This window comes from Scardinius erythrophthalmus (assembly GCF_964197995.2).
Source record: "Scardinius erythrophthalmus genome assembly, chromosome: 7".
NCBI classification, from domain to species: Eukaryota; Metazoa; Chordata; class Actinopteri; order Cypriniformes; family Leuciscidae; genus Scardinius; species Scardinius erythrophthalmus.
The window spans coordinates 39,093,062-39,107,566 of record NC_138227.1 but is presented as its reverse complement, the minus strand read 5'-3'; the positions used below and the strand labels follow the sequence as shown (position 1 = coordinate 39,107,566).

At 36.6% G+C, this 14,505-nt stretch overlaps 1 protein-coding gene across 1 annotated transcript; it reads left to right on the top strand.

Annotated features, from left to right (window-relative positions):
- Window positions 1–3,489: 3,489 nt before the first annotated feature.
- On the top strand, window positions 3,490–4,137 carry LOC308693547 (claudin-3-like; the record flags this gene model as incomplete). The annotated part of the gene is made up of 1 exon (XM_081370491.1): window positions 3,490–4,137. The coding sequence occupies one exon, from the start codon at window positions 3,490–3,492 to the stop codon at window positions 4,135–4,137; it is 648 nt and encodes a 215-aa protein (XP_081226617.1).
- Window positions 4,138–14,505: the final 10,368 nt, after the last annotated feature.

Below are 14,505 nucleotides of genomic sequence, written 5' to 3'. Positions count from 1 at the left end.
TTCCAGTGAGAGAAGTTCCCAAATCCGTTCCAGTGAGAGAAGTTCCTGAATCCGTTCCAGTGAGAGAACTTCCCGAATCTGTTCCAGTGAGAGTTCCCGAGTCCATTCCAGTGAGAGAAGTTTCCGAATCCGTTCCAATGACTGAAGTTCCCGAGTCCGTTACAGTGAGAGAAGTTCCCAAGTCTGAATCCGTTCCAATGAGAGAAGTTTCCGAATCCGTTCCAGTGAGAGAAGTTCCCAAATCCATTCCGGTGAGAGAAGTTCCCGAATCCATTCCAATGAGAGAAGTTCCCGAGTCCATTCCAGTGAAAGAAGTTCCCGAGTCCGAATCCGTTCCAGTGAGAGAAGTTCCCAAATCCGTTCCAGTGAGAGAAGTTCCCTAATCTGTTCCAGTGAGAGAAGTTCCCGAGACCCGAGTCCGTTCCAGTGAGAGAAGTTCCCGAGTCCGTTCCAGTGAGAGAAGTTCCCGAGTCCATTCCAGTGAGAGAAGTTTCCGAATCCGTTCCAGTGAGAGAAGTTCCCTAATCTGTTCCAGTGAGAGAAGTTCCTGAGACCTGAGTCCGTTCCAGTGAGAGAAGTTCCCGAATCTGTTCCAGTGAGAGAAGTTCCCGAGTCCATTCCAGTGAGAGAAGTTCCCGAATCCGTTCCAGTGAGAGAAGTTCCTGAGTCTGTTCCAGTGAGAGAAGTTCCCGAGTCCGTTACAGTGAGAGAAGTTCCCAAGTCCGAATCCGTTCCAATGAGAGAAGTTCCTGAATCCGTCCCAGTGAGAGAAGTTCCCGAATCCGTTCCAGTGAGAGAAGTTCCTGAATCCATTCCAGTGAGAGAAGTTCCCGAGTCCATTCCAGTGAGAGAAGTTCCCGAGTCCAAATCCGTTCCAGTGAGAGAAGTTCCCAAATCCGTTCCAGTAAGAGAAGTTCCTGAATCCGTTCCAGTGAGAGAAGTTCCCGAATCTGTTCCAGTGAGAGAACTTCCCGAATCTGTTGCAGTGAGAGTTCCCGAATTGTTCCAGTGAGAGAACTTCCCGAGTCCATTCCAGTGAGGAAAGTTCCCGAGTCCAAATCCGTTCCAGTGAGAGAAGTTCCCAAATCCGTTCTAGTGAGAGAAGTTCCCGAGTCCGTTCCAGTGAGAGAAGTTCCCAAATCTGTTCCAGTGAGAGAAGTTCCCAAGTCTGAATTTTTAACAATATGGACAATATGTTTCGAAGCAGCTTTACAGTGATAATAGGAAATAAAAAAATAAAAAACGGATTTTTTTGGCTTTACAACAGCTCTAGGATAAAGTTATTGTCCAGCTAAAGATAGTTTTGATCGATTCACTTCTGTTGCAAAGATCATTAGTTATTAACTTAGGGGCTGCTAATATGACACTGTTCTAACAGGAAACCATTAATGCGCTCCAGCCTGCTCATTCGCACAACAACAGTTACTGGTGGCTTGAGAATGCAAACACTTAAATGACAATTAATAGGTAATTTTCATTGCTGTTTAAGTGAAATTACTGAACTTAAATATACAAGCTTGATAAAAATGATCATTCTAGAAGAAAATTTCAGATGGCACTTAGAGGCTTTTGCATCTGAACTTATATATATAATAATATAATATAATATATGTGGAGTAAACCATGATGTCATGGTCCACCTCAGTTCAGTTCTTGTATAATAGTATCAATGCAGGCAGATCAATATTATTATAATACAATATTATAATATTGTTGAATATTAAATTAAATGTTAAATTTAATATCCCCAACTGAGCAAGACAGATATCAGCACCACACGCAAGTCCGGCGGATATAAAGGAATGAGGACATTTCATTCTACCGAACTACAAGTGCTGAATTAATACTTAAACTGGTCAGTTTATGTAACAAATTAAAATTGTGAGGTAACACAGCGCTGTTTCACTTGGTCTACACTATCATACTAAACTGCATTTGAGTGTGTTGAAAGTTATAATGTTATTCTATGTGTTAGTTTGTTGGCTGTATGAGACTAGAAAAACATACTGATCATACCCTAGCATTTCATGTTGAGCTATATAATATTGATTTGTTTTATGTACATTTGCTCACCTGTCTAATAAAGTAACGTTACATGCAAGAGTGTCTCAATCAAGTCCAAGTTAGTCGCGGACACAGAGCTCTCGGCATCTCGAAAACGCCACGCTGATATTGATCCCCGTTTTATTTCTCCTTTTGTCCCAATGCCTGCTTTCCATGGTCCATAATGTTTGAAAAAACAACAACAGTGTGCCGCTAGACGTTACGCAGTTGTCCACGGCTGTCACCATGGTTACTATGGCAGTACAAGCGGAAACCAGGGATATGTGGATATTACGTCATTGACAGACGACAAGTGACAAGGGACGGGCACTATTTAAAATTGTGATTTTCTCTGAATTTACAAATTCTTGGAAACATTTAGGATAACGTAAGCAACACAATTGAAAGAAATATATAACACTGTGCAAGTGTTTTTTGGATATTTTGATACAAAATTCTTACATATTGTACCTTTAAGCAAAAAAAGCAACAACAACAACAACAACAACAACAAAAAAAACTTTCCAAAAAGCTTTACAACCAATACATATACAATATCACCAGTGTACCTGCCTAAAAAGATAAGTTTTCAAATGAGATTTTAAAATTGAAGGAGAGAGTCACTATTGTGAATGTCCTGTGGAAGTAATTTCCACAGATGAGGAGCAGAGTAGCTAAAAGCTCAAGATCCCATAGAAGCCAAACGCATGCAAGGAAGAACTAAGGAGAGTGTAGATGATGATCTAAGAGTTTGAGAGGGAGTATACAGTATGTTAAAAGTAGGTAAGATAAGTATGAAGGAGCAGGTTATGCTGTGAATTGTAAACAAGAAGCAAAGTATTATATTCAACACGCTGTTTAGACTCTAAACTAAAGTGTAACCGAATTTGCTCTTGTTAATTAGACTCCACACTTAGTGTTACCGAGTTACTGATTATTTGGATCAGTATTCTAAAGTGAAGATCATGGTAACCCACTAGTAATGACTCAAATGTTACCAAATCCATCGGAAGGAATTACTATTATGAATGACAATAGCTATTCACGGAAGCCTTTGCATTACAGAAAATGTGCTCATCCTTTCAAAACAATACCTTCAAATGTACATTTTGTCTCTACCTTTAAAAAAATTTATGTGGACAAACATTACAGAGTCTCCATTGATGGGCAAAAAAAAAAATTTGTTTTTAATTCCCAATACTTTCCAAGAATGGAGAGCAGTTTTAGTTCTGGTGTGACTAAGCCCTTCCTCTGTGTAATGTCTTCATCCTAACAGACTCCTCCTCTCTACCTGATCTGGGGTATAAAGGACACTTGTTTTGTCACAGATGCGCTCCATTTGCTCTGAGGCATTAGCTCAAATTAGGCTTGTATCTGCTCTAGCTGCTTGCTCGGTTCCTGAACGCTCTGGCATTGCATGTAGCAGTCACAGATCTTTAAGAAGTCATGTCTTTAGGACTGGAGCTCATAGGGATGGTGTCATGTGTACTGGGCTGGCTCTTGGCCATTGTGTCTTGTGCTCTTCCCATGTGGAGGGTCACAGCCTTTATCGGCTCAAACATTGTGACGGCTCAGATCATCTGGGATGGTATGTGGATGAGCTGTGTGGTTCAGAGCACGGGACAGATGCAGTGTAAAGTCTATGAATCCATGCTGGCCCTCTCTCAGGACCTCCAGGCAGCTCGAGCCTTGACCGTGATATCCATCCTTCTGACCGTCCTGGCTGTGCTGGTGTCCATCGGAGGAGCAAAGTGCACCAACTGCATTGAGGATGAGTCGTCCAAAGCTAAAGTGATGATCTTCGGAGGGGTGCTCTTCATCGTGGCTGGGCTTATGCAGCTGATTCCTGTGTCCTGGTCTGCCAACAGTATCATCAGGGATTTCTACAACCCTTTGCTGCCCGATGCCCAGAGACGGGAGCTGGGAGCTGCGCTGTACATCGGCTGGGCAGCATCTGTGCTCTTGATCATGGGGGGCTCCTTGCTCTGCTGCTCCTGTCCTCCACAGGAGAAGAAATACAGCCAGTCTCGAATGCCGTATCCTGCGTCTCGCTCAACGGGTGGAAGAGGGTATGACAGAAGAGACTATGTGTGAAACCAACAGCTCAATATATGGACATCATCTTTTCTGGAGAAAAGTGGAAAAATGTCACGGGGGAACATGTCTGAGGAAGTTGTTTGATGTTTTTGGTCTCTATGTCAGTGCGGTTTTGGCTGTTCAGAATATAAGAACTCAAACGCTGACCGTGTGAAAATAACCTTTGGTAATTGCTATGAAAATGTAAACTCGGACTGTTCCTCTCGACCGAATTCTCAACAAAGCATGATTTTCAGTTACCTGAGGTGTATAAAGCTGACTTTTTATTTATTGGCCATTTCTTTTAGTTTTGTAGGACTAGTTGCACTAAGATTTTTGGCACAGACAAGTTGACTGTGTGTTTACTATGTTGGAGAATTTAAGCTTGTCATTGTCCTTTTTCCTCAACTAGACACAGGTAAATGTCCAAGTTTTAATGAGTATGTTGCATGTTGTAATCTTTACATGATTCGAATTGTAATGTGCATTTCTTTATTATTTATACAATGTTTTTCATCAAGCTGTAGAAATGGAATTTGAGAAGCAGATACTCTTTTACATGTATCATTGTTTGATAAACACTTGCTGCCACTTCAATTTGTATTAGAAAAATTAAAATAACTAAACTGAACTAAAAACTGGCTCTAGGATCGTTTAAGTGGGCTACCGTGACCCAGAACTGTGGGAGGAGGGCTGGAATAGGTGAGAGTGTGACTATTTGAGTATTGAGAGAAGAACAGCCGAGGATCTGAGCACGGTCATTTTTGTCCAAAGTGTGTAATCTGTGTAAGCGGCTGTATAGTGTATTGTTGATCAGGAACATTAACATTGTACCTTTCTGTTCCAGTACAACAATAAATAAATACATCAACCCATGATGAATTTTGAATATTGCAGTATGGATGCTTGGATTCAACTCACTGTCTGTTCCTTTATAATCATGATGACTTGAGAAAACCTGAAACTCGAGCCACAGGGCCATGTTACCTCCAGTTAGCAACAAAGCCAAATACACACCATGAAATCATCAACAGATCACCTTACAGCTGTAGGTGGCAGATGGTGGCAAGTAAGAGACAGAATACATTGGCAGTAGTTAAACAAATACTCTTGTCAGAGGTTAATTATCTAGCTGAAGTTATCTTCATTATAAAAATAAAATAAAAAACAATGCAAATAAAAATGGATACAGAATACTTAGTCAGAAACCATCTTTATTAATTCTGTTGAGTGATGTATTGTAATTAGTGCTGGGCAACGATTAATCGCATGTATATATTTAAGAAATATTTGCATGTATGTACTGTATACATATTTATACATAATTTATATCATATATAAATATTTTATATATAAATAACACATTTTTCTTAATTATAAACATGCATGTGTGTGTATTTATATATACAATAATTATACACAGTACACACATATATTATGTAAACACAAACTTTTATTTTGGATGTGATTAATCACGATTAATCGTTGACCAGCATTAATTGTAATTAAAATAAATACTTGATTGAGAACCAGTTTTAGCAGCTTTTAACTGCGGCAACTGGAAATATTGAACAGGGACTTATATGAATGACGCATACATCAAGCATATCACTTTACCAGGGTAAGTCACCTGTTTCTATAAACACAGGATCAGTGTCAGCTCAGTTAAGACCAGCATGCAGGCTAAATTACCTACATTCATAACATTAATACCATTAATAGGGGTTCTTCCCCCCGATGTTTATTTAATAATTAAAATGCTATGGATGGCACAATCTACTTATTTGTGTATGTATGAACTATACAAAAAGCAAGATTTGTGAAGATACATGGCAAACTAATTTATATGAACACACATACATACACACACACACACACACACACACACACACACACACACACACACGCACACACACACACATCTATTTAGGCAACAGACAGCTGAAAGCATACTAACTGTAGTGTGTTTTTCATTATCCCATGTCTGAAAGCACTTTTAAAGTCTAATGGTCTACATTTTGCAAATCACTATGCCATGCTGTGTGCAGAAATGAATGAGAATTAGTTATTTTAATAAATTACTTGCTGAGTTACTAACATGATTAAACAAACGGTAGTATTTCTTTAATTTGGAAATATGCTGGCTGCAGGGTCATTCCAACATCTGTGGAGCATGTGGACGTCTTTTTGTGGAATTAAGGCTTAAAGGGTTAGTTCACCCAAAAATGAAAATTCTGTCAGTAATTACTCACCCTCATGTTGTACCCAACCCCGTAAGACTTTCGTTCATCTTCGGAACACAATTTAAGATATTTTTGATGAAATCTGAGAGCTGGATAATAATCCTCCTGCAGGCTTATGGACACGTTAACTTGCTGGCCCAGAAAATGTTTTAAAGACATTGTTAATATAGTCCAAGTGACTCCAGTGGCTCAATCTTAAGTTTATAAAGCGACGAGAATACTTTTTGTGCGCAAAAACAAACAAAAATAACGACTTTATTCCACTTTTCATTTCCTTCACTCTGGACCTCGAGTTTTTTTTACGTAGTGTAATAGCGTAGCGCGTCTGTGTTTCACGTCACCACGTATCACACATGACCAGAGTCGCCCAATAGTGAGCCTACGTGGTGACGTGCAACACAGACGCGCTACGCTTAAACACTACGTAAAAAGAATCGAGGTCCAGAGAGAAGGAAATGAAAAGTGGAATAAAGTCGTTATTTTTGTTTGTTTTTGCGCACAAAAAGTATTCTCGACGCTTTATAAACTTAAGATTGAGCCACTGGAGTCACTTGGACTATATTAACAATGTCTTTAATAAATTTTCTGGGCCAGCAAGTTAACATGTCCATAAGCCTGCAGGAGGAGTGAGCCAGCTCTCAGATTTCATCAAAAATATCTTAAACTAGATGTACCGCATGGCGGTACAAAATATGACCGCCGCTCAGGCCTGCACTGGCTTTCCACAAAAATAAATGACGTGGAGCAATTTGGCTGTATTGCGTGTTTATGTATATAAGTTGTATATTTTAAAAGACTGTCTGGAGTATTCCTGTGGATCATGGATAATTTATAGTTTTGTAATTATTTGCCATTACTATTTAAGTTTTATATCAAAAGTCATTAGTTTAGACACTTAACATCCATAATGTGAAAACGTCACATCCATAACAGTGGTTTTCCCTACATAATGTATTACAAAAATGAGTTTCAAAAACACACTTATTGTGTTCAAGCAAGTCTTTTTCATGCTACATCGGCAGTTTGTTTAATAATTCACAGAGTTGATTGAATTTTAACAACGCGTGTGTGTTTGTGTGTGTGTGTCTGTGCATGTGGATTTGTATGTGTGTGTATGGATGTGTGTCTGTGCGTGTGGATGTCAGTGTGTGTGCATGCTTGCGTTTGTTTGTATTCCTGCATGAGTGTGTGTGACAGTATCATCCTAAACCAGCAACCCTTCGCTCAACAGCACCATCTACAGGCCGATGAGTGTACAGTCACTAAATGTGCACATAAATGAATTTATTTTATACCCCTCCATGTATGAAATTCTACGAAACTTAGCATACCCCCAGAGGATGTCAAGTTAATCATACACATGAAATATGGTGCAGTTCTGAACATCTCCACTGAAGATAGGGGCGATTAAAGCAGAATAATATTGCATTTTCATTTTTTATGGGAAGGGGCGCAAATCACAAATGAGTGATTATGGTCTAGGTTGATGTGGGCCCTTAAGAGCAACATACCATAAAAATTTCTTCATCCTCGGTGCCACGGTTCAGGTATTTATTTAGGAAAAACTGCATTTTTTGGGTTTGGGGGGGCCCAGCACGGGGGGGGAGTGGCCCCCGGGGACCAAACGAAATTTTTCCGTAAAAGTCTAGTAGGGCTACATGCCCACCAAATGTCATGTTCCCCGGTGTTTCGGTGTCCCTGGTATCGTTGACGAAAAATTCAGTAGATGACGAAAAAAAAAAAAAAAAAAAACTTTGACAATCCCTATATGACCGCTTTCGCTAGCTATGCTAGCGGCGGTCATAATTGTGTTCCGAAGATGAACGAAAGTCTTACGGGGTTGGAACAACATGAGGGTGAGTAATTACTGACAGAATTTTCATTTTTGGGTGAACTAACCCTTTAAACCCCTTGACTGTCACTGTCCCGCTAGCGGGATGCCTATGTTTACTTCACCATATTACAATTAAATCCTAATCTAATCATGACAAACTATATATCGTTGGAAAGGTCTAAGACTCCTAAATAGATATTTTAGCACTGTTTTTTGTTACAAATTATGTAGGAAAAGTAATAGATGAATTTTTGACAAGAGTGCACCTCAAAAAAATCTACATCATTACAGGAGTTCTGACGTTTGTCACACACTTTTAATAATTGAAACTTTGGTTTTCATGCTAAAAGTTCATAATAAAACATATAATCTAGTATTTGTCAATAAAAAATTATAAAATAATATTATCCTCTAAAAAGTTTAATATATATTATCCTCTAAAATATAATATCTTTTTTATCGCCTTTTTTATTACATCACATATTTTAGTAGTTATCATAAATTAGGTATCATTTGAAAGCTTACGAACTCAGAATTCATCCTGTGAAAACTGTTTTGAAATTGGACGTTGCGTTACCATAGAAATTGTAGTCTAAAAAAAATATCTTTTACCTTTTGGGCGTCATCATGTTTCATCATTTATGATCAAAACCTTTTCTAATCTTGACAAAACACATTGTGTCAGAAAGGTCTGAGTCTCAAGGTTCCATATTTTGTGACAGAAGTGATATTTGGACAGGAATGTATTCATTTGTTACGGCAGAATGCATACAATTCAATTCAATGGAATGTATGTCACCCGGTGGCTATTTTTGGTATTACGCCTAAACAAAATTTCATGGGAACTTCAATTTTTGTGATATCAACTTTGATATATGGCTTTGATTTTATAGTTATTTTAGAGTAAAAAATATTTTGTAAAATATATATTTTATATAAAAGAAAAAATATTAAGTACAATATATTTTATTTACTGTAAATTTAAACTTCCATAACTTTTTCATGTTTTATTTTAAGACAAGTGTTTTAGTGTTTTATTTTAAGACAAGACCAAATTTAGAATTACAACCATTTAAGTTTGAATAGTGCATTTTAATATCCATTATCAAAAAGGAGGGTGACAGTTAAGGGGTGTTGTAAAGTTTTTCTTTCTTCAAAGCAGAGACCAGGAGACAGTCGGGATCGCGTTCAACGGAAGTTATTCTTTATTGAGAACTCCTCTGTACACGGCTGTAGAAACTTCCAACATGATCTAACTAAAACATTATACATTGTAGCTATATACATTCCAAGGGGGAGGGATTACATAGAGGCGGGAACTCTGAATAAAGCATGCAAATGAAGTGGGAACACACCCTACTCTGAGTCCAATTGAATCAGCATAACTATTCACATGCTGATACTGGCCAGGAACTCCAATTCCAAAAGCCATCCCAGAGCCATTAAAGACAATAGGTGAAAGTCAATCAACCTAACGACTCAACGTCTGGGCTCCGAAAGGTGAGAATCAAGTGATCTGACTTATTTAAAACACAATAGAGAAAACAAGTCTGGCAGGAAAGGAGACTCTTTGCTGGAGACTCAATAATCATCTGAAATCAGTCTACTAAACTTTATCAGTTTATATACTATTGCAGTGGAAAAACTAAATTAAACTTTTAATAAAAATGTAATCCAACAGGGGTTAAAGTAAATATGGATAATTTTCTTACACAAACGCATCGCTTCACTTCAGAAGGCTTTTATTAACGAGAGACGTGTGGAGCACTTTTATCATGAATAGATGCACTTTGATGGACTTCCAAAGACATACAGCCATTCACTCCCATTATCAACTTTGGCATATTTTAATATAACTCCGATTGTATTCGTTTGAAAGAAGAAAGTCATATACACATAGGATGACTTCAGGGTGAGTAAAGCATGGGCTAATTTTCATTTTTGGGTGAACTATCCCTTTAACCATAACATGCGTGTAAACATGGTCATTAATTTAATATGCGATGGGAAAATAAGGGCAACAGTTATAGTAAAAAGTTTTATCAAGTAATTATCAAAATACTATCAAAATAACACAAACATAACAAACGTTAAAGTTCACAGGCAGAAATATGTAAACCAAATACTTATTTTTTATCAAATACTTTTTACCAAGTCAACTTTAGTTTAGTTTAGTTTACATGAGATTTCAGACTACACTTTAATAATTGTATTGATTGTATTAATTACCTTTTTTTTAAAGTGCACTTTGTAATAATGGCAAATTAAAAGTTTTACTTTCAAACACATTTTAAATCATTGTTTTGATAATCTTTTGTGTGTTGACTACTTGCACATAAGTACTTGACTGTGTTATTTGATATTACATTTAAAGTTAATATATTAACTTCATCATTACAAATGTGTAATTACAAATGTATTTAAATACATGACATACAAGTTTCAATAGAAATGTCATTAAACTGTTGGACTGTTGGCTCAGATGGTATAGTGCACTTGCCCACGACATATCCGAGCTGTTGGCTCATGGTCACGTCCTGATCTCCTTCCCTCAGCATTCACTCTACACTGGCACAAAATACAATTGCAAATAAAAAAGTAGATTTTAGTTTACCATGAATGCTTTAGCAGTAAAGCTAACCATATTTCTGTTATGGAATGGCTGTGTCAATGAAGCACACGACAAAGGAAGTGAATATGGTGAACAGGAAGAGAAACTCAAAAACAACCATCCAACAAAGACAACGACAGACAACTAGACAGTACAAGACTACGACTTAAATACACAGGTGACAGGGAGGAATTGATTGACACACAGCTGAACCAAAAGAACTAATGAGGAGGGTTACCATGGGAACAAATGAATGGCGGGAAACAACAAAATAAACAAAGAATAGAGTCCAAAAACAAACAGACATGTAACAATTTCAAAGATAGAAAGAATGATGAAGTTACATCTTACAAGTACTTAAGTGGATAAAAAAAATCTTAAGTTCAACTAACTGCTTTGAACTTTAATACATTTTTATTTAATTGCAAATGGCATGCAATTAACTTTACACATAAGTATATTTTTAAGTATATTATTTCTGTAATAAGCACTCTTTTTCAAAGAATTCTAAAGTGTACTTCTTTTTCACAAGGGTTTTATGTATAGCCCATTACAGACATTACAGAGCATACTAGCAGATGATCAGAATACCTTTAACAATTACATTTTACATTTACATTGATTAATTTAACAGACTTTTTCCAAAGGTACTTTCAAATCATGTACATTATAAGGAATTTGTCATATAATAAAAAAAATATAATTACATACTGTAATTTGTCAACATAATTCCCTTTTGTAAAACTGTTACATTTTTTCAGGTTTTCATATTTCCAGTTTCCTAATGAATAACTTCATTATTAAGCCCAATGACTTGAAGTGTTGTCTGTATAATTGGTCTCAATCTACTTCACAGAGTTCTCTTTGTTCAAACAGGGAAACTCAACCGACTCACAACAGTGATCCTCTGAAACTGAGGTCACGTGACCGATACCGGAGAAGGTGAGGAACCGCCAGAGTCATTGAAAGAAAGATCTGTGCTTCTTTCTCAAAACACAGAAACCTTGTGTTTGCCAGGAGGAAACGTTCAGTTTCACATTCAGCTAATATTGGCAAAAAGACCATATTTATTGGTTATATTTTAAGTATTAATATTGTTTTTCGTCTCTGTGACAGTGATGATTATATCAGAGTGTATGCAGTTTTAGACAATGGTAGGCCTATATAAAAAAGAGCTGACTAAAAGAAGTAAATTGTTCCATTTATTTGAGGCACAGTAACAATACCATGTTAAAACTGAAAGCTAGTGATCATGTCACGTCTGTTTAGATTGTGTCTCGTGTTCTTAGTTCATGTCTTTTATTTTGAAATTCATTCTTGTTCATTCTTGTCCACTGTTTCCTGTCCATTGTCTTCCTGTTTCCTGTCTTGATTATTATGTATAACCAAAAACATATAAATCCGTCCTTCGGATGAGACGTTAAACCGAGGTCCTGACTCTCTGAGGTCATTCAAATTCCCAGGATGTCCTTTGGAAAAAAGAGTAGGAGTTTAACCCCGGCATCCTGGCCAAATTTGCCCAATGGCCTCTGTCCATCATGGCCTCCTCATCATCCCCATATATACTGATAGGCTTCATCCACCAGTAAGCTGGTGTGTGTTGGGCGTTCTGGCGCAGTATGGCTGCCGTTGCATCATCCAGGTGGAGCTGCACATTGGTAGTGGTTGAGGAGATTCTCCCCCTCTATGTAAAGCGCTCTATATAGGCCTCCTCTCATGCTGATTGGGTAGACGTGTTGATTGGGTAGATCATTTAAACGTGTTCCTCCCAAACTTTGTTAATATAACATCATGTTGTGTGTGTCAAGTATTGATGTCTGTGCATCATTGGGTGATGCTTATAAGATTAAGTCACATCTTCTTTCAAAGATGAATCTCAGCAGTTGCTTCACTATTGTGAAAGATCCGTCTGCTAACAATTATGATCTTGAGATAAGTAATAGGTAAATGTTCATGCTTAATGCTAAAATACAATCTTCACTTTCATGCTAAGAATAGTTTAACTAATCAATTTCATATTCTAGTTAAGATAATTTTTACAAATGTTTTTTTTTTATTTGTCACATTTCTGACTTGACTAGATGAGAAATTTAAATAAGAATACAGAAGGTCCAAGATCCCAAGCGAATGGAACACTGATCACCATTATGGTGACTTCAAAACAGTTACAGCGGTAAAGAATACACTGGTGCCTGATGCCGGTTCACAGGTTGCCCTTTCTTGTACCTCTTTTGGTTGATACAAACCATAACGGAAACACTCCAAACACTTAATCATCATTGTTTTTAGGTGAATAATTTAGGTGAATAATGACTATGTAATTAATAATTGTCAATGTGACGAGACATTAAGGTAGCTGTTTTCAGCATATTTGGCATATGATTAATAAAGAATGTGCACATACATTCAGTAAATTCACTACTATCAGCATTGGGAACATTGCGAACAGACTGACTTCAGTGCAACTTGCATCATTCAACCAGTAGGAGGCCACAAGGGACTGTGACGGCAAGTGAACCATTCAGTTTGTTAAAAACATGGTTAATTCAGGAAAGAAAGTTACTAAAACTATTTGAGCCTTTATGTTCAAACAAATTGCTCATATAAAACACATTTTGCTTGTTCATGCACTGTTTGAGACAGATTTATATCATTTAAATCCAAAATGACGAACTCAAACACAAAGATTAAATAAAGTATATACATTTTACTGAACTCTTTTTAATACACTTTGGGAGGAAAGAAATTAGACAACTATTCTGTATTTCCAGTGTCGATCATGTAATGTAACATTTAACTGCTTTACAAATAATTTATGCCCACAGACATGATTTTAAACCTATTATTCCCTTTTTATTTTTTTGGCCATCAGATATCTTAAAATGTACACATGTAGATCTTTGGAGATGCTTAATCTCTTATACAAATCAAATAGCTTTTGGTTCACCGGCTGTAAAGTAGGTGCTTCTTATTCCTGTAAAAGATAAAAGCAACCTGAAACAAATTAATGGTATTTGCAAAACTTTTTATTCCTCACTATATAGTTTGAAATTTCTTTTAGACTCGACAGATATGAAATCATTTCTCATGGCATCAAGGACATTTTTTTCTGATATGCTTGGCTCATTCCCTGAAGAAATGTGATGACATGACTGTGTTAATGTGCTTTTGTACATGGGCAATCATGATGTTGTATAAGTCAACATTCATTATCTGGGGTTGTTTCATTGTTCCTTGTATAAAAGTTTGTTCAATGTATAGCTTTATTCCTTAAAAAAAAAAAAAAAAAAAAAAAAAAAAATATATATATATATATATATATATATATATATATATATATATATATATATATATATATATATATATATATATATATATATATATTATATATATTATATATTATAATAATGTATTGCACTGTATTACCAGTGGCGAAGCGGGCACACAAAAATCCTATTTCAAAGTTTGTGTTCTCAGGCCACCAAAACGCTGTTGTTGTGTAAATGAACACCATTAAAAGTTAAAAGAGAGCACCATTAAACACCATTAAAAGAGAGCATTAAAAGTTTTCTGTTCTCAGTTAAAATGGTGTCGTGTAACGGGCACCCAAGTTAATAACTAATGATTTTTACAATGGAAAACACACATGCCTGGAGTGTATTTCTCAATAAATATTCTGAAGACTGTTCATAATAAAA